The sequence below is a fragment of the Neoarius graeffei genome, chromosome 13 (genome assembly GCF_027579695.1).
Source record: "Neoarius graeffei isolate fNeoGra1 chromosome 13, fNeoGra1.pri, whole genome shotgun sequence".
Lineage (NCBI taxonomy): Eukaryota > Metazoa > Chordata > Actinopteri > Siluriformes > Ariidae > Neoarius > Neoarius graeffei.
In genome coordinates this window covers 81,692,124-81,713,862 of record NC_083581.1, presented here as the reverse complement: position 1 = coordinate 81,713,862, position 21,739 = coordinate 81,692,124, and the positions used below count along the sequence as shown (strand labels likewise).

At 42.5% G+C, this 21,739-nt stretch overlaps 1 protein-coding gene across 11 annotated transcripts in view; it reads right to left on the bottom strand.

Moving 5' to 3' along the window:
- The window catches only part of LOC132897205 (cadherin-like protein 26), a 186,880-nt gene that overhangs the window by 161,645 nt on the left and 3,496 nt on the right, over positions 1-21,739 (bottom strand). For 10 of the 11 annotated variants that reach the window (XM_060938661.1, XM_060938663.1, XM_060938662.1 and 7 more), the window contains exons 2-3: positions 1,571-1,630; positions 1,344-1,439 (exon numbers count right to left, since the gene is read on the bottom strand). In XM_060938661.1, coding sequence (XP_060794644.1) covers positions 1,344-1,439; positions 1,571-1,630 — 156 coding nt within the window. Of the gene's footprint in view, positions 1-1,343; positions 1,440-1,570; positions 1,631-21,739 lie in introns of those variants that run through there. The other variant, XM_060938667.1, reaches the window with a different exon arrangement.

Here is a 21,739-nt window from a genome sequence, read left to right as displayed (position 1 = left end):
CAAAACTGTAAGTACCCCACTTGTGACCTTGACTATTCCATACCTATAAATATTACAAGCAATGTGCACCTAGCCTACTTGTGAACATTAGGTTTAAATTGATGAATATAAATTTATTTTAGATTTTTGATTTGAAGCAGATACAGTATGTGAGGCAGAAATGAAGAAGACGTCCAAGGATAGAGCTTGCTGTATGTTTCTTTGTCTGGTTGTCTGGGAAAATCCATCAGACAAGTAGGATACAATTTTTCCCCCTTCTGAAATTGGTATTTAATGAATAACACATTTCTTGTGTAAAATATTTATGAATAAATCCATTAATATATACAGTACCAGTGAAAAGTTGGACACACCTACTCCTTCATAGTTTTTTCTATATTTTGACTATTTTTAACAATGTAGAATAAAACTGAAGACATAAAACCTAAGAAATTACATATGTAACGAGAGAGAGAGAGAGAGAGAGAGAGAGAGACTTTATTTATAATGAGGGTAGCACTAAATAGCAATGCTAATAAACTTGTGGCCCTCCCTAAAATAAATGTATACAATATAAACTATAAAAACTATTTACACTAAATTACAATAAAAACAATACGATAATCATATTAATAGATATAAATAAGAAACAAATTATTATAAAATTATATTACAAAATGACATAAAAGACGCTGCTCAGAAAACGCCCGCTCTCTGAGAGATTCCTTAAAGGGCATAAGCTGTTCAATTTGCCTTGTAGAGAGAGGGAGAGTATTCCAAAGGCGGGTAGCAGAAACAGAAAAAGTGCGCCCGCCTTCTGTCTCCCTTCTGTATTTCGGGCAGCGTAGATTAAGATCAGCATAGCACGTGCGTCTTTTGTTGGCGTAGCTATTTAGAACAAGTTGCTCGCTTAAAAAGGTAGGAACATTACCATAAACGTTACCATGTATGGAATTATGTGTTACCAAAAAGCAGTAAAAATATGTTTCATATTTTAGATTCTTCAAAGTAGTCACCATTTACTTTGATGATGCTTTGCACACTATTGGCATTATCTTAACCAGCTTCATGAAGTAGTCACCTGGAAAGCTTTTCAATTAACAGGTGTGCCTTATCAAAAGTTAATGAGTGGAATTTCTTGCCTTCATAATGTGTTTATCAAACATTCCATAATAAAAATACAGTAAATGACCCTATTCCACAACTGCAGTAATCCATATTTTGTCAAGAACCACTCAACTAAGTAAAGAGAAATGACAGTCCATCATTTTAGACATGAAAGAAAAAGCATTGAATAGGTGTGTACAAAGTTTTGACTGGTACTGTAGGTTGATAAATGAGGGACAATGTGTGTAAAGTGATACCGTTGTAAATGTCCTAGGAAAAGGCCCAGGATCTTCCTCCTCCAGTTCAAAAGTAGACAGCACCCATCTCCTCTTGGATCGAATGAGCACACGCTCCTTAGAAAGAAAGTCACTTCATAATGGGTTTTGTAACACTCAAAGTAACATGATGATGATGATTATTTTTTTTTTTTCTTCATTTGTGAGTCTCAGCACATTGTGAGATAAAGATATTAACAAATACATACACTTGTTTCTTTATTGGTCTCCTCCTGGATTGTCAGTTCATGTGAACTCCCAGCCCATAGCTGAAAACACAACACAATGAACAGAAGAATTAGCAAAGTTATCTTTTATGAAACTAAACCTGTTAATGCAATAAAGGCTTAAAACAAATGTAAAATAATTATATTTTTCTAAAAAGAAGTAGCACAGAATGATCATATTTAAAATCAGCATAAAATCATGCATTTTTCCCCATTTTACAGAACACAGAAATTTAAGCAATATATATTTACAAACTGGTTTTAGTTTAACCCCCAAGCTTCTTGTTTTAATGCACTGACACAAACCTCCCCAATCTGTCCAGGCTTGGGACCGGCACTCAGGATGCACTGGCTTGTGCAACTCTGGTGGCTGGGTATTTCACCTAATCTGCATATCTTTGAACTGTGGAGGAAACTGGAGCACCCAGAGGAAACCCATGCAGACACGAGGAGAACATGCAAACTCCACACAGAAAGGCCCATGTTGGCCATGGGGTTCGAACCCAGAATGTTCTTGCTGTGATCTTTCAGAATTTTCATCTAAAATAAGTTTAATGTATTTTAAATTTTGCAAAAATCAACTGATTATTTGAATGTGGCAACTGGTCAGTGGACTTCACTGATAACATGATGCATTGGGATTGTGAGTTTCAATAAATATTCGCATGAAAATATTAGAATAATCACCACCTAAAACAAGGTCATGGACCCAAATATAGATCCAATAACCTTAGGCCTACTGATGTACAGAAACCGAACTCTAAATATCTAACGTTTAGATTTACTGCTGTGTGTGTGTGTGTGTGTGTGTGTGTGTGTGTGTGTGTGTGTGTTTGTTTTGCATTACAAGCTGGAATTAAAATGGATTTTTGGAGGGCTAGCACCATTTGATTTACACAACATGCCGACCACTTTAAAGGTGAAGAATTTTTTTTTCTTTTTTTGACACTTTTAGAGCCACCTTTTGCTGCAATTACAGCTGGAAGTCTCTTGGGGTGTGTCTCTATTAGCTTAGCACATCTGGCCACTGGGATTTTTGCCCACTCCTCAAGGCAAAACTGCTCCAACTCCAAGTTAGATGGGTTGCGTTGGTGTACAGCAATCTTCAATTTATGCCACAAATTTTCAATTGGATTGAGTTCTGGGCTTTGATTAGGCCAGGGCTTTTCAAAGTGTGGGGCGCGCCTCCCCTGGGGGCACCAGAGTTCTTCGGGGGGGGGGGGGGGGGGGCGCAACATGAGGAAAAATAAACCAGAATAAGTTACGATTGCGGACATTTAGCGAACTTCAGCTAGCCTTTGCCAGAGACAAAATGGATTGATTTTTAGTACCTAAAGCTACAGTGAGTGAGGAGACAGAGTCTGGGCCAAACAAAAAAAAGAAGGAAGTCTGACCACGATTATTTAAAGTTTGGATTTTCATGGACTGGAACTGAAGATGCTCCACTGCCACAGTGTGTTGTCTGCCAAGAGGTGCTCGCTAACGATGCTATGAGATGTTTAAAATGTGTAAAACAAGATGGTTTTTTTTAAAGCACAGATGTTTAAAATCTGTAAAAAAAAATTTTTAAAAAAGCACAGATGTTTAAAATGTGTAAAAAAGAGGTTTTAAAAAAGCTCATATGTTTTAAATGTGTAAAAAAGATGTTTTCAAAAAGCACAGATGTTTAAAATGTGTAAAAAAATGTGTACAACACCCATTTTTTAAAAATATGAATGGAATATTAAGTATAGCAACAACAAAAATTGTAAGGGGGCACTGTTGTTTATTTGCTCTCTGAGGGGGGTCTGACTCTCCCACACTTTGAAAACTCCTGGATTAGGCTATTCCAAGACATTTAAATGTTTCCCTTTAAACCACTCAAGTGTAGTTTTAGCAGTATGTTTAGGGTCATTGTCCTGTTAGAACGTGAACCTTCATTGCAGTCTCAAACCTCTGGCTGACTCAAACAGGTTTTCCTCCAGAATTGCCCTGCATTTCATGCCATCCATCTTTCCTTCAATCCTGACCACTTTTCCTGTCCTTGCCGATGAAAAACATCCCCACAGCATGATGCTGCCATCACCATGCTTCACTGTAGGGATGGTGTTCTCAGGGTGTTGGGTTTGTGGCACACATGACATTTCCTATGATAGCCAAAAAGATCAATTTTAGTCTCATCTGATCAGAGAATTCTATGTGTTTGTAGAGTCTGCCACATGCTGTTGGGCAAACTCCAAATGTGTTTTCTTAAGCAGTGACTTTTTCTGGCCACTCTTCCATAAAGCCCTACTCTGTGGAGTGTATGACTCAAAGTGCTCCTGTGCACAGATACTCCCATCTCTGTTTTGGATCTTTGCAGCTATTTCAGTTTTGTCTTTGGTATCTTTGTTGCATCTCTGATTAATGCCCTCCTTGCCTGGTCTGAGAGTTTTGGTGGGCGGCCTTCTCTTGTCAGGTTTGTAGTTTGGGATATTTTTTTTTTAATATGTGACTTATGAAGTGAATTGTTTGGAACAGCTCTTATTTAGGGGTTTCATATGAAAGGGGGTGAATACCTATGCACACTCTAGATTTCTGTTTATATATATATATATATATATATATATATATATATATATATATATATATATATATAGTGTCACAATAAAACAACAATTTTCACCTTTAAAGTGGTAGACATGTTGTGTAAATCAAATGGTGCTAAGCCCCCAAAATCTATTTTAATTCCAGCTTGTAATGCAACAAAACAGGACAAACACCAAGGGGGTGAATACTTTTGCAAGACACTGTATGTAGTATTTATAATACTATTATGAAGCATTGTATTAAACTGGTGAATGAAAGTTTCAGATTTGCTTACTTTATTTTACAAAAGTAGTCTACCTTGCATTGTTGCCCACTATGGCTAATTTTGCATGATAGATTCTTTGTTTATAGTTACTGTATGTGTGCAAAATTGCCCTAGGTGTATGAAAACTTGCCCGTGATCATCAGTGGCACCCTGCCTTCTTGGAAAGCTAGCTGGAACACTGCAGTGGGTTGGCACTGGAGCTGAACCCTCTTTTAAATGTCCTGTTAGCCTAGTAAACTAGACCCACCCGCCTAGCGGCCAAAAATATTTTTGCCTACGAGTGGGTCTAGCCTCGCACCATATAAACAAAACACTCTGGGCATCAAATCGTGCCCGCCAATCACAACGCAAGGTTTTTGTTTGGATTCTTTGGGCAGGCTTTTGCAAGAGTGACGACAAGGCTGCGCGACGCTGGAGAAAGCACAACAGGAAAGATAGCTATGGCTAGTGAACAGCACTCGTTTGACTCCGCTTTGGAATCAGTTTTAGAAGAATTAGACTTGGAGTTTTCGTTGAAACATGAGCAGGAAGAGGCTCTCCGCTCATTCCATTTCAAGAAGGACGTTTTCGCTGTTTTGCCGACCGGCTATGGCAAAAGTCTGATCTACCAGCTGGCTCCGCTCGTAGCCAAAAGGATGGGGCTAGTTTGTGCAGTACGAAGAATTAATAAACAGCTTTGAAACATTACTTTTTGATTGTTTCTTATTTTCCTGTTATTTTAAATTTAAGGGAAATTATTTCACCAAACACCACTAAATAAAAACTCTCAAAAACAGTTTAAGCAAACCCTTGAAAAACACTTGAAAAAAAATGAGTGTATGTTAAGTATGTGGTACAGACTCCAAACTTCTTAATATCTAGAACCTGTTTATTAATTAATACGCATTTTGAAAAATTATTTATTTCAAGGCCTCCCCCACTGCTTTCTGTTGCTCTGACTACGTCACAGTCACTGTTGCGCTGATTGGTCAGAGCGTTGGCCTATACGCACAGAGACAGTTTGAAAGACAGCGGGTTGTTCCTCCCCCACCCTTTGGAAATGTCTACGAGCGAGGCCAGACTAAATATTCACATTTAGTCTGGCTTGCCAGGCTAACGTCCTGTAGAAGTTTGTGAAACCCAGAAAGCGTTGTACTGTAGCTCCTTGACTGTGGTAGGAATGGGCCAAGATGTGATGGCCGAGGCTTTGTCTTTGTCCATGGTAACTCCCTGGGCACTAATGTAGCCCAGTAACTATATTTGGGAGACATATAAATCACATTTTTTTTCTACTTTTGCAAATATGTTGTTTCTTAACAGTTTGGCCAGGACCTCCTTAATGTGGGCCTTGTGATTTTCTAGGTCCAGGGAGTATATGAGGATGTTGTCAATGTAAGCTAAGATGAATTTGTTGAGTATAACCCTCAGAACATCATCAGTGAGGCATTGGAACACACTTGGTGTGCAAGATAGCCCATCCGGAATGGCACAGTACTCATAGTGAACAGAGGAGGTGCTAAATGCCATCTTCCACTCATTACCCTCATGTATACATACTAGGTTGTTGGCACTATGCAGGTCTAGCTGGGTGAATACCTTGGCTGAGTGGAGTTGTTCCAGAGCTGAAGGAGCTAGAGGCAGGGGATAATGATATTTCACCATAATCTGGTTTAGGTTGCAGTGAACGACGCATGGTCTCAGACCCTCTCTTTTCTCTTTCACAAAGAATCCTGCAGAAGCCGGCAATGTGGAGGAATGAATGCATCCTTGCTGAAGAGCCTCCTCCACAAAATCCTCCATGGTCTTTTGCTCAGAAATCGCTAGAGGGTAGATTTAGCAGAGAGGAGGGATGGTGTCAGGAAGAAGCTCAATCACACAATTGTATGGATGATGAGGAGGGAGCCCACTGGCCTTGCCCTTGCTGAAGACCTCCTCAAGTACCTAGTAGCAATCTCAGATCTGAGTTTTGGTGGTGACTTCAGGGTTCTCCATGGTAGTGGAGCTTTAGAAGAAAGAGGCAGTGTAGCAAGCAGGATATTGGCCATTGCAGAATCTCCCTGTCCTGCCAGGAGATCTGAGGACCATTTTGTTATAACCAGGGGAACCCCAGGATGATGGCTTGGTTCTGTGTTTTCGTGAGGAGGAAGGAGATGTTCTCCTGATGCAAGGCATTGACTTGTAGGAGTAAGGGGTTGAGTATATGCAGTTATGAGCCCTTTTCAGATGAGCCCACCATCAATGGCCCTGATGCTCAGTCATTGTTTGAACTCCTGCACTGGCACCTGCAGTCTCTCAGTGATCTCACTGTCCATGAAGTTTCCCACAGCTCCTGACTCTATCAGGGCAGACAGAACATGGACTGACCCTGAGAGCTTTATCAGTACATCAACCTTAAATGACTTGTGAGAAGGAGGTTTAGGGGGAAGCCATGGCCTAATGGTTAGAGAAACAGCTTTGGGAACAAAAGGTTGCTGGTTTGATTCCCTGAACCAGCAGGACTGGCTGAAGTGCCCTTGAACAAAGCACCTAATCCCCAATTGCTCTGGCAAGAGTAGTGGTGTACCTTGTGTCTGATTAGCCAAAGAAAAAGTGATGATGCACTTATCAGTTTGGGCAGGGAACTCAGCCATAAAAGGTTTAGAGGGAATTGCAGAGAGAGAGTAGTTGTGGTATTCTGAGCTCTCACCGATCCTGCCAGTATTCTGGATCTTCCAGGGTGATGTGTAGATGTGTGGCCTCCCCACAGTAAAAACACAGTCCCTCCTTCCATCTGTGCTCACATTCAGAGTGAGGGACATCCATGGACATAACCTCAGTGACAGAGATTTCAGGTGTGGGGTCTTTGCCCCCTGCACACAAAAACTTTGGATCCTGCATCCCTCCCCATCAGTACACAAACTCAGGATCCTGACACCCCCCATCAATACTGGACTTTGCCATCATCAAGGACTGGTTACGCACACATCACTTTAGGCAGTCTATAAGCTCATTCAATTTGCACTACTGTTTATAACTGCACTAGCCATACCCACAGACTTTAATCTGTGAGGTGCCCATGTCACTTCATTGTTCTGATGTCAATATCAGGGATTTTTATATTTATCATAATGATCTTTTTGATTAGTGTGTATTAGTCCTATATTTTACACTTGGTGTTTATTTAATATTTAATGTTATTGCTGCATTATGGGTTTGAGAGTAACGCAATTTCAATCTTCTGTATGTCCTGTACATATTGCAGTATTGACAATAAAGTAGACTTTGACTCTGAAATGATGGGCAACTTCAGAGAAGGTTATGGAGGCAGATGGAAAAGTTGATGAGTCGATCCATTGTGGCTTGCTCATCCCTGCATGCTTGCTCCATGAGGACGAGGATTGAGTCCTTGATCGAAAAATGCTTTGAGGCCCGGTTCATTCCACCCACTTCCTGCTGAAAGTGTACAGAACTCTAAGGCAAACTCAGCCACTCATCTATTTCCCTTTTTGATGGTGAGTAACTGTTCACCAACCTCTACACCTTTGGGATGAAAGTCAAAGATCTGGCAAAAAAAGGCCTATGAATCACTCATATGTTGTTATGGGCTCATCGTCGATTACGTTATCATGCTTTGTTCATTGGTCTTCCAGCTAAGTCCATTGCTTGGCTTCAATATATTCAAAACTCTGTAGCCAGAGTCCTCATCCATATGAAACACTTGGCACACATCATCCCTATCCTCCAGAATCTCCACTGGCTCCCTGTTCTAGATCACATTCAATATAAAATTTTGTTCACATTTAAAGCACTCCATGAACATGTTCCTCAATATCTAATGGAATTATTTCAACCTGACTATCCCATTTGCAGTCTCAGATCTTCTCTTCTGGTCTGTTGTCCATCTCCAAATTTAAACTGTCCACCATAGGTTCTACAGCATTTAGGGTTGCAGCCCCCAAGCTGTGGAATTCTATCCCTTGGGATTGTACATCTTTTCCCAAAGTCAAAAATCATCTTGAATCTTGTCTCTTCTCTCTCTCTGCTAGGCCTCCTCCTGATATGGCCTTTCCTGATCACCGACTATTCGATCTTTTTCAATGCTTTGTGTGTATCTGTTATTTTTATGCTCATGTAAATTGTCCTTTTGTTTTCTGTGTCTCCGATCTGTCATGTTTTTCTTTTGGTTGATTTGCTTCTTTTTCTGTCATGATACTATGGTGTAAAGCATCCTTTGGTTGGTGAAAGGCACTATATACAGTGGTGCTTGAAACTTTGTGAACCCTTTAGAATTTTCTATATTTCTGAATAAATATGACCTAAAACATCATCAGATTTCCACACAAGTTCTAAAAGTAGATAAAGAGAACCCAGTTAAACAAATGAGACAAAAATATTTTACTTGGTCATTTATTTATTGAGGAAAATGATCCAATATTACATATCTGTGAGTGGCAAAAGTATGTGAACCTTTGCTTTCAGTATCTGGTGTGACCCCTTTGTGATGCAATAACTGCAACTAAATGTTTCTGGTAACTGTTGATCAGTCCTCCACACTGGCTTGGAGGAATTTTAGCCCGTTCCTCCGTACAGAACAGCTTCAACTCTGGGATGTTGGTGGGTTTCCTCACATGAACTGCTCGCTTCAGGTCCTTCCAAAACATTTCAATTAGATTAAGGTCAGGACTTTGACTTGGCCATTCCAAAACATTAACTTTATTCTTCTTTAACCATTCTTTGGTAGAATGACTTGCTGCATGACCCACCTTCTCTTGAGATTCAGTTCAATGACAGATGTCCTGACATTTTCCTTTAGAATTCATTGGTATAATTCAGAATTCATTGTTCCATTAATGATGGCAAGCTGTCCTGGCTCAGATGCAGCAAAACAGGCCCAAACCTTGTGTAGCAGCAGGGGCGTGGCCAAGCAGCAGTCTGTGAATGGAGGGCGGGATCGGGGAAGGTAAGTGGCTAAGTCATTCCACCTGCTGTTGATTAATGTGTGCGTGTTTGTTACAGGGAGGGAGCATAAAAGGAGAGAGAGCAGAGAAAAGGGGCTCTCTCCCTGACCACAACACGTGTGAGTGGGTGAGTGAAAGAGTGAGTGAAAGCAAGCTGAAAAGCTAAAATAAAAAGTGTTTGTGTAAACATCAACTCTCACCTGCTGTGCTTCTGTGCTCCACCCTCATCAGGAACTGTTACAGTGGTGCCAAAACCCGGGAGCACAGAAGGGAACCACCCCATGGAGTCCTCACCATTCAAAGAGCTCATCCTTGCCCTCGCTACCCCCCCAGCAGAACCAGCATCAAGCGCTGATCACCCTCTGAAAGGAACAGGAGCAATGCTTTGAAGCCTTGATGCTGGCCCAGCAGGCAGATTGCCAGGTGTTCCGGCACCTGCTTGTGTTAGCAGGGGCGTCGGCCACTGCTGCCTGCACCCTCATGAAGATGGGACCACAGGACAATCCAGAAGCATTCCTCACCCTCTTTGAGCAAGCAGCCAAGGCTTGGGGGTGGCTGCTGGAGCAGAGCGCGGGGCCCCTCTTCCCGCTCCTGACTGGCAAGGCCCAGCTCACAGCATAGCAGCTCCCTGCTGACAGCCGACTGGTGTATGCTGACCTGAGAAAAACCATCCTGCAGCGGCTTGGCCGCTCCCCGGAGCAACATCGCCAGCACTTCCGGATGCTGGCATTGGAGGAGGTCGGCTGGCCGTTTGCATTCGGCCAGCAACTCTGGGATGCCTGCCGGTGGTGGCTGAGGGCAGAAGACTGTGATGCCATTGAGATCATCGATCTGGTGGCACTGGAACAGTTTATCTCTCTACTTCCGGAAGGAATGGTGGAATGGGTCCAGTGTCATTGCCCAGCGTCGCTGGAATGAGCTATCAAGCTGGCAGAGGACCATCTAGATGCAGCTCCAACGGCAGGCAGATGAGGTGTCTCCCTTCACTTCTCTCTCTCTCTCTCTTTCCCCCCTGTTTCTCATTCCCCTCCCCATCCCGTTCCCCTGCCATGGAGGCAGTGGCTGGCTCCTCCCCAGCCAGCCCATCACACCTGTGGTGTCCTCCCATCTCCCTCTTCCATGTCTGTGTTGTCTCCCGCTCAGGTGAATGACACCCATAACACCAGTGCAGAGGGAAAGCCTGGGCTGGTGTGCTGGCACGGCGGGGAATTGGAGCATCTCTAGAGTCAGAGCCCTGCAAGGGAGGGAGCTGTAATCCGGATCCCCCAATGTGCCAGAAACTGCCCACGATTGGGCTGGAACATATCGCATACCGGTAAGTATTCAAGGGGATACATATCACACTTTGGTGGATTCCGGTTGTAATCAGACCTCAATTCACCAACAAGGTGAGGCATTGGGGAGAGCACAAGTGGTGAAAGTATTGTGTGTGCATGGGGATGTTCACAAGTATCCCTTAGTGTCCATCCGTATTCTATTCTGGGGCCAAATGCATAGAGTAAAGGTGGCGATTAGTCCTCATCTCACCCACTCATTGATTTTTGGGTACTGATTGGCCAGGGTTTACAAAACTTATGGAATATTTAACACATAGTGGGTCCTGCACTAGTAGGTCATGGGAAGATCCCTGTGTGGCATTGACTGGAGAAGCTGTCACAGAGCTGTGTATGTCAACACCATGTCAGAGTGAGGAGCAGTCCGCTCCTCCTCCCTCTCTCTGGGATTCCCTTGGGAATTTCCCATCAGAGCAGTCATGAGACGAGACCCTGCAGCATGCATTTGACCAAGTGAGAGTAATCAATGGTCAAACTCTTCAGCCAAGCATGGCACCGACTTTCCCCTATTTTTCTTTTATTAAAGATAGATTGTACCGAGTGATGCAGGACACTCAAACTCATGAATGGAAAGCCCAGTTGTTCATCCCAAAGAGCTGTAGGGAACTCGTATTCCATACAGCTCACTTTAATCCCATGGCTGGACACTTAGGGAAGATAAAACACTAGCCCGAATAATGGCCCAGTTCTATTGGCCAGGGATTCGCGGGGATGTCCATCGGTGGTGTGCGGCATGCTGTGAATGCCAATTAGTAAATCCCATGGCCACTCCAAAAGTGCCATTGCACCCTCTTCCTCTAATCGAGACTCCATTTGAGCGAATTGGGTTGGATCTCGTCGGGCCATTAGATCGGTCAGCATGGGGATATAGCTTTATTTTAGTTCTAGTGGACTATGCAATGCGATATCCGGAAGCAGTGCCTCTCCGCAATATCCCAGCACACCGTATTGCGGAAGCTCTTCCGCTTTATCTCCCAGGTTGGGATTCCGAAAGAAATCCTGACAGACCAAGGCACCTCATTTATGTCATGCACACTGCGCAAACTGTATGGGTTACTGGGAATTAAATCTATCCGCACCAGTGTCTATCACCCACAAACTGATGGTTTAGTGGAGCGATTTAACCAAACACTCAAGAACATAATCCGGAAATTTGTAGGTGAAGATGCACGTAATTGGGATAAGTGGCTCGAGCTCCTGTTATTCGCAGTACAAGAGGTCCCGCAAGCCTCCACGGGGTTTTCTCCCTTTGAATTATTATATGGGTGTAAGCTGCATGGCATTCTGGACATGCTATGGGAAAATTGGGAGGAGGGACCTTCACCTAGTAAAAATGAAATCCAGTATGTTCTTGACCTGCATGCAAAACTCCACACCCTCATGCACCTAACCCAGGAGAATTTGTGGCAAGCACAGGAATGTCAAAGCCGGCTGTATGACAGTGGAATGCGCCTTAGAGAGTTCACGCCAGGAGACAAAGTGCTCGTCTTATTGCCCACATTGAGTTCTAAATTAGTCGGCAAGTGTCAAGGGCCTTTCGAGGTCACACGGCGAGTTGGGGACGTCAAATATGAGGTGAGGTGAACGGATAAGGGTGGGGCACTGCAAATCTACTACCTCAACCTTTTAAAATGCTGGAATGAGGGGGTCCCCATGGCGTTGGCATCGGTAGTCCCAGAGAAGGCGGAGCTGGGGCCAGAGGTGAAAAAGATAACATCTCAGACCACTCCGGTCCCTTGTGGAGACCACCTCTCACTGGCCCAACTCACGGAGGTAGATAAGTTGCAAAAGGAATTTTCCGACGTGTTCTCGCCCCTTCCTGGTCGTAGCCACCTCAAAGAACACCACATTGAAACGCCCCTGGGGGTGGTAGTGCATAGCCGCCCTTAGTGCTTGCCTGAACACAAGAAAAAGGTGGTTCGGGATGAACTCAAGACCATGCTCGAAATGGGCATAATCAAGGAGTCCCACAGTGACTGGAGCAGCCCAGTGGTCCTGGTTCCCAAGACCAACGGGTCGGTCCGGTTCTGTGTGGACTATAGAAAGGTCAACGTGGTGTCTAAATTTGACGCGTACCCAATGCCTCGCATTGATGAGTTGCTTGATCGGTTAGGCGCTGCTCGCTTTTATTCGATACTGGATCTAACAAAGGGAAATTGGCAGATCCCCTTAACTCCTCTATCCCAAGAGAAAACGGCCTTTTCCACACCATTTGGTTTACACCAATTTGTCACACTCCCTTTTGGGTTCTTTGGGGTGCCTGCTATGTTCCAGCGGCTTATGGACAGGGTCCTTCGCCCTCACACTGCCTACGCAGCCACCTATCTGGACAACAGTCATGATTGGCCGTGGCACTTGGAACACCCGAGGGCTGTTCTAAAGTCCCTGAGGCGAGTGGGCCTCACAGCTAACCCAAAAAAGTGTGCGAATGGGCAGGTGGAAGTATTGTATCTGGGGTTCCACTTGGGCCATGGGCAGGTGCATCCCCAAATTAACAAGACTGCAGTGATTGCAGCCTGCCTGAGGCCCAGGACCAAAAAGGAGGTGAGACGGTTCTTGGGGCTGGCTGGCTATTATCATAGGTTTCTACCTAATTATTCGGATGTCACCAGCCCGCTAACCGATCTCACTAAAAAGGGGGCTCCAGATCTGGTCCAGTGGATGGAGCAGTGCCAACAGGCCTTCTCTGAGGTAAAAGCTGCACTGTGTGGAGGCCACTTTTACACTCCCCTGACTTCTCTCTCCCCTTCATTTGGCAGAGTGATGCATCAGACAGAGGGCTGAGGGCTGTTTTGTCCCAGGAGGTAGAGGGGGAGGAATGCCCCATGCTGTACATCAGCCAGAAACTGTCGATGCGCAAAAGCAGGTACAGTACAATTGAGAATGAGTGTCTTGCCATCAAGTGGGTGGTCTTTGCCCTCTGATACTACCTGCTGGGGCGCCCTTTCACTCTCTATTCAGACCACACACCCTTCCAGTGGCTCCACTGCATGAAGGATGCCAATGGGCAGATCACCCATTGGTATCTTGCCCTCCAGCCATTTAAGTTTGAGGGGATCCACAGGCCGGGGGCACAAATGGTGGTGGCAGACTTCCTGTCCCATCAGGGGAGGAGTCAGCTTCAGGCCAGACAGCTCCCCAGCCTGAGTCGGGGGGGTGGGGGTATGTGGCAGAGGGGGCATGGCCAAGCAGCAGTCTGTGAATGGAGGCAGGGTCGGGGAAGGTAAGTGACTAAGTCATTCCACGTGCTGTTGATTAATGTGTTTGTGTGTTTGTTACAGGGAGGGAGCATAAAAGGAGAGAGAGCAAAGAAAAGGGGCTCTCTCTCCCTGACCACAATGGATGTGTGAGTGAAAGAGTGAGTGACAGAAAGCTGAAAAGCTAAAATAAAGTGTTTGTGTAAACATCAACACTCTCCTGCTGCGCTTCTGTGCTCCACCCACGTCAGGAACTGTTACACCGTGATACTACCACCACCATGTTTCACAGATGGGATAAGGTTCTTATGTTGGAATGCAGTGTTTTCCTTTCTCCAAACATAACGCTTCTCATTTAAACCAAAAAGTTCTATTTTCGTCTCATCCATCCACAAAACATTTTTTCCAATAGCCTTCTGGCTTGTCCACATGATCTTTAGCAAACTATAGATGAGCAGTAATGTTCTTTTTGGAGAGCAGTGGCTTTCTCCTTGCAACCCTGTCATGCACACCATTGTTGTTCAGTCTTCTTCTGATGGTGGACTCATGAACATTAACATTAGCCAATGTGAGAGAGGCCTTCATTTGCTTTGAAGTTACCCTGGGGTCCTTTGTGACCTTGCCAACTATTACACGCCTTGCTCTTGGAGTGATCTTTGTTGGTTGACCACTCCTGGGGAGGGTAACAATGGTCTTGAATTTCTTCCATTTGTACACAATCTGTCTGACTGTGGATTGATGGAGTCCAAAATCTTTAGAGATGGTTTTGTAAACTTTGGCAGCCTGATGAGCATCAACAACACTTCTGAGGTCCTCAGAGATCTCCTTTTTTTCATGCCATGATACACTTCCACAAATGTGTTGTGAAGATCAGACTTTGATAGATCCCTGTTCTTTAAATGAAACAGGGTGCCCACTCACACCTGATTTGTCATCCCATTGATTGAAAACACCTGACTCTAATTTCACCTTCAAATTAATTGCTCATCCTAGAGGTTCACATTGTATTGAAACTGTTTTATGTTATGCTCATCCAGCCTGCTAGAGGGCGCTAGTGGCAATTGTGGTGATATATTTAGCCAGTAGGTGGCCAGAGGAAAACAACTAGATTGCAGAATGACAATCAGTCCATTAGGTGTTTTTCTGTATAACCTGAAGCCATCCTCTCATTTCCAGCCCTCATCTCATCTCTAGCCACTTTATCCTTCTACAGGGTCACAGGCAAGCTGGAGCCTATCTCAGCTGACTACGGGCGAAAGGCGGGGTACACCCTGGACAAGTCGCCAGGTCATCACAGGCATTTCCAGCCCTTTGAGTGGCAATATGAGTAAGTTTTCACATTAAATATGAATGTTGGCAAGTATATTTGTTGCACTTTGTCATAGTTTGTGATATTTTATAGATGCTATTTGAGATGTTCCAGTAGTGATAGTGGAGCCTACTTGAGTTGTCGGTGATACTGCTTAGCTACTGTTAATCATTTAATTGTTTACATAGTGTAACTTTAATGTGCACTGTTGATTTTACTGTTTATTGAATACTTCTTCGTATTTTGTATCTTTGCAATTTCACACTTTTTTTGCATTAAATCCTGGTCAAATACAACACCTGCATGTTCCTTGGAGGAAATGATGCAAAGAAAGAGATGAAAGAAATCTATCTGGGTAATGTTATCAATGTGAGTTTTGAATGAAAGACTGGGGTCAATAATCACTCCGAGGTCTTTTACTGCTGCACGTGAAGAAACAGAAAGGCCAGCCAGAGTCACTGTGGAATCAGAAAACTTACTTCTAGCTGCATGTGGGCTGAGTACAAGTACTTCAGTCTTGTCAGAGTTAAGCAGAAGGAAATTAATAATCATCCAGTGTCTAATGTCCTTTACACATTCCTCAGTTCTATTAAGCTGGTGTCTCTCATCTGGTTTTGCAGAAACATACAACTGTGTGTCATCAGCATAACGGCGGAAACTAATACAATGCTTACGAATAATATCACCCAGAGGTAACATACATACATACATACATACATACATACATACATATAAGAAAAAAGCAGTGGACCCAAGACAGAACCTTGTGGAACACCGAATTTTACCTCATTACGTCTAGAAATATCACCATTTATATCAACATACTGATAGCGATCAGTTAGATAAGTCCTGAGCCAGGAGAGGGCCATTCCCTTAACTCCCACAACATTTTCTAGTCTATTCAGAAGAATGGAATGATCAATGGTATCAAATGCTGCACTAAAGTCAAGCAACACAAGGGGCGAGACACAGCCCTGATCAGACACCAACAGTAGGTCGTTTACTACTTTAACCAGTGCTGTCTCTGTGCTATGATGAGGTCTAAATCCTGACTGATGCATTTCATGGATGTTATTCCTATGTAAATATGAGCATAACTGCTGTGCCACAGCTTTTTTTCAAGGATCTTGGAGATAAAGGGGAGGTTTGATATTGGCCGATAATTGGACAGCTGACGAGGATCAAAGTCAGGTTTTTTTAATCAGGGGTTTGATAACTGCTAGTTTAAAGGATTTGGGTACATAGCCAATCCTAAGAGAAGAATTTATTATTTTTAGAAGCGGTTCAATTACTTCAAGTATTATCTGTTTGAGTAGACGTGTAGGTAAGGGATCTAGTACACAAGTTGAGGCTTTTGATGCCGAGATTAATGAAAGTAATTCAGTTTATTTTAGGGGAGTAAAACATTCTAATTGATGAAATGATAGTTATATTGTTAACTACAGGGTCACTTACATTGTCTGACCTTAAATTAGTAGTTTGAATTTTTTGTCGGATATTCTCAATTTTTTTCATTCAAAATAATTCATGAAATTTTTGCTACTCCATACTGCAGGTGTGCATGTGTCTATAGTGGACTTATTCCTGGTTAATTTTGCTACAGTATTAAATAGGAATCTAGGATTATTTTTGTTATCTTCTATTAGGGAGGAGAGATATGTTGATCTCGCAGCACTAAGAGCTTTTCTGTACTTCAGGAAGCTCTCCTTCCACGCTAATTTGAACACTACCAATTTTGTTTGACGCTATTTATGTTACAATTTTCGAGTGGTCTGTTTTAATGTGTGAGTGTTATCATTACACCAGGGTGCTAATTTTTTGTGTCTGACCATTTTCCTTTTACGAGGAGCTACATTATCTAAAGTATGGCGGAATGTTGACTCTAAGCATTCAGTTGCCTGATCAAGTTCTGCAGGGGCCGACAGTGACCCAGAGCTTTATAAAGTTCTTTGCAGTAGTTGACGTAAATGTACGTTTAATACAGTAGCGTGGTGAGGTGCATATATTATTACTCAGACATATTTTGAATGAGATGAGATAATGATCTGAGATAACTTTAGACTGTGGCAGTATGACTATATTTTCTATGTTTAACCTGAATGTTAGTATTAGATCGAGGGTGTGACCACCATTGTGGGTCGGTCCTATGACATTCTGATTAATCCCTACTGAATCTAAAATGGACACAAATGCTGTTTTCAAAGGGTCTTCTGGGTTATCGAAGTGAATATTAAAATCTCTGACAACTGAAACTTTGTCTAAGGAAATAACCAGATCTGAGATAAAATCTGCAAATTCAGAAAGAAACTCAGAATATGGCCCCGGGGGCCTGTAAATAATAAGTAATGGAATTAACTGGGTAGACCTATTTTTCGAGGTTACATACATTATATTTGTATGAAGAACTTCAAATGTATTAAATTTATATACAGGCTTGTGTGTTAGATAATCATTATAAATAACCGTGACACCTCCTCCTCTGCCAGTTAGACGAGGCTGGTGTATATAACTGTATCGAGGAGGACTAGCTTCATTTAATGCTATCTATTCATTTGGCTTAATCCATGTTTCAGTTAAACAAAGTACATTAAACTCCTGATCAGTAATGAGTTCATTAACCATTCGCGCTTTAGATGTAAGAGATCTAATATTTAATAGCCCCACCTTTAGATCAAAGGTGCTGGCAGGAGCTGTACAGTCAGTATGATCTAATTTTATATTGATTAGGTTACTGGAACAAACTCTCTGAATATTTCTACCTTTTTGTTGAGCTCGGGGAACAGACACAGTCTCGATGTAGTGGGCCCTGAGTGACGACTCTGTGCAGCTAGCAGACAGTCGGTTTAGCCTGTTCGTCTGCTCCCTGGCCTTGGCTCTGGATTGTCAGAAATTAACTCGTCCTGTTCTGAGACTATGACCTATGCTGCAGGAAATGAGAGCAGCACTTTCCCGCCCTAACAGGCCAGCCGTGCCCTCAAAATTAGCCCAATTATCTATAAAGCCCACACTGTTTTCAGAGCACCACCTGGACAACCAGCAGTTCAGCGACCATAACCTGCTGTAAGCTACATTGCCACGCCGCATTGGGATGGGGCCAGAGCATACTACAGCATTGGACATCGCCTTCACTAATTTAAACACCTCTACAAAGTTACTCTTAGTAACCTCAGACTGACAAAGGCATATATCATTAGCTCCTGCATGGATAACTATCTTTGAGAACCTGTGCTTGCCTTGGACCTTAAGCTTACCTGCTATGTCTGGCACCCTGGCTCCCGGTATACACCTGACTAAAGCTGCTCATGCCCCTAAAGGCTGAGCTAATTTCATGTGCTGTATGATAGAGTCCCCTATAACCAGAGCTCTTTCAGGTTTCTCAGTGGGTGCATTACTAAGGAGAGCAAACCTGTTCAACACGTGTCGCGGAAAGGAGTGGTGCTCCCGTGGGCGAGCCTCAGTGGTAGCTTTGGCTCTATGTTTATCTTGCCGAGTCGTCACCTATTTGCCCCACTGTAAGGGCTCTAATGCCGGAGTTGGGGGATTACTAACTCTACCTAGGGCATCCAGACTTTCCCCTACAGAAACTACACTGTTCTCACACTCACTAACCTGCTCTAAAGCCTGGACACGCGCTTCTCGCACTATAATCTTCTCCATCAGAGAGCTAACTAAGCTTCACTTATCACAAATAAAGCTATCACTAGCGATGGAGGAAGAATGACTAAACATCCTGCACTCAGCACACTGAACAGGCTGAAGGTGTGCCATGATGAAAGGATTCACGTACCTTAATTGAAGATCTGTTGATATTAAAGCAGATCCAATGTGGATGGCCTCCGCTTTTGGTCTTTACGCAGGAGGAGGAGAAAAAAAAATCTTCTGGTCTCGACATTCTTCTGAAAAAAGAGGGCGGAAAAAAAACCGAAAAAGGAAAGCAAAAGTGGAAAGTACAAAAAGCAAAGTGACAGTACAAAAAATGAAGAGGATGCTGGAAAATTATTTGTAGAAATTTTTTTTTTTTAAAGATTCGTAATTAACGCCAACACTCGTGGAAAAAAAGACTTGTCGCAAACAACTCGGGAACCAGGAAGTGCTTAGCACTTATATATAGTTCTGCAATATTCCAATGAAATTTATTTAAATCAGTTTACTTCCACTAATTTAGTGAGAGTGGCATACTTAAAGATGATTCATTTATAAAAGCACAGAACAAATCCCCAAGTTTTGACAGGTCAGATTTTTTCACTTCACTAGTAATTCCTCTAAAATGCCATTAAAGTAAACGATGCTATTTTATATACAGGGTCATTGCCATAGACACAGGAAAGTGGATTTGTGCTGTGATTATGCTATGAAGTTAATACGCTATTTTTACTGAATTTTTGGTGCCATGGTTAGCATTGTTGCCTCACAGCAAGAAGGTTCTGGGTTCGAGCCCAGTGGCCAATGGGGGGCCTTTCTGTGTTCAGTTCACATATTCTCCTTGTGTCTGTGTGGGTTTCCTCCAGGTGCTCCAGTTTTCTCCAACGGCCTGCAGGTTAGTCTGATTGGTGGCTCTAAATTAACCAAAGGTGTGAATGGTTGTTTGTCTCTATGTGTCAGCCCTGTGATGACCTGGCAATTTGTCTAGGGTGTACTCTACCTCTTGCCCATAGTCAGCTGGGATAAGTTCCAGCTTGCCTGCAACCCTGAACAGGATAAGCAGTTAAGGATAATGGATATTTTAACTCAGACTACATTAAGTATAAATTTCCTAGTTAACAGTGTGTGCAGAACTTCATACTGTTTTGGAGCAAACTAGGACCTCATGAGACCAGAAAACCTGTCAAAGCAAAGACGTTTTAGAGACAAAACACTGAAGTCAATCAGTGTATTGAAAAGGAACCAGGAATAAGCATTGTTCCATCACACCCTTTCTACTCTTTAAGTGTGGGCTTTTTGCATGTGTGCACATTGTGAATGCAGTGAAACATAATATTTAATATATAAAACATATAATACATATATATTTTTTCGTTTCTGTTTCTGGTTGAGAGTACGTCTTGCGCGTTCTGGCTGCCCCTTCTCACCAGAGCTTTTTTTTTATTTTATTTTATTTCTTTTTCTATTTTTTTTTTCCTGTGTGTTTGTGTAGTTTGATGTTTGAGTGTTTTGTCCGCCGGTTGTGGTGTAGCTCCGGACCTAGTTTTGGGCGTTGGTTCCCTCCAGGCCTTGGTTCACCGTGGGCGATGCCTGCGCTCCCAGCTGTGGACTGCAGTGAGCTCGTTGCTCATTTTACATTGTGGTTGTCCAGCGCTCTGTGCTTTAAAGTGCTGATGACATGTTTTTGACATCTTTGGCGATGTTTTATAACATAAAAAGTAATTCCTGATGATCCATATATTAATTCATGAAGGTGCCTATTTTACAAGTTATGATAAAAAACGCGGCTATTTGGGCAAATTTGACAGGGCTGCAGCACCCAGGAGACAAAAGAGGAGGAGGAGCTATATGACGTCAGCGAAAGAACCTTCCTCCTAACTTACCAGTTTGTTGTTGATGTGACAGGTGTTCAGTTTATCATTATTAGTATTTTTATTAGACATTATTATACATTATTATAGTTATTATGCCTTCGCGTTGTGTTGCCGGCTTTTGCTCCAAAACCCACAAGGATGGGGTAAGTTTATTCAAGTTTCCCAGAGATCCCGAGCTGCATGCGAAGTGGGTGAAGCAAGTCAGGCGCACTCGTGACAAGTGGGAGCCCTCACCAACATCCGTCCTGTGCTCTGAACACTTCGATTTGGATTGTTTTGACACCCTTCCCAGCTGAAAAGAATCTCTTGGGTGTTCAGTTCAGCACAAACGTGTTACTACCATCAGCAGTGCCTACACAGTGTTGCCAGATTGGGATTTTTCCCGCCCAGTTGGGCGATTTCAAGTGCATTTTGGTGGGTTTTGAACATATTTTGGGCTGGAAAACGTCAGCAGTATCTGGCAACAGGTGAAAATGAAATATAAAAACATCATTCATAATGGGGTGTGTGCGCGTGCAAGCATTCATTTGCCTTTTATTTATTCAAGTTTTATCTGTTTGCCTAATAGTTCAAATTGTTTTGTATATAGTTTATAATGTGTGATATTAATGATAATATTGTGGGAAAACTACTTTGCACGGACGTTCATTTAATTTATTCTATCGTCATTTTGTTTGTTCTATTTTTGTGTATTTTATTTATTTATCTGTTTGTCTAGTTGTATCTATTTTTCTTATAATATATTTTTTGCATTAAGTTTTTTTCCTATTCAAATAATCGTGTTCTTGTTATAACTTTATCTATTTATCTGACTGTTTAGCTGTATCTATTTGTTATAATTTCAATATTTTTAATATAGAAAGTTTTTTTTTCTATTAAAATGTTCTTGTGATAACTAGTTATTGTGTTATATTTATTGTAGTTGTATCTATTTTGTATCTCAGACTTAAATATTTTTGTAAAACAAGTGTTTTCTATAAAATATTCTTGCGTTCTTGATAACGATGTTCTTGAGTGGGTTCTTTTTTTTTTTTTTTTACAGAAAA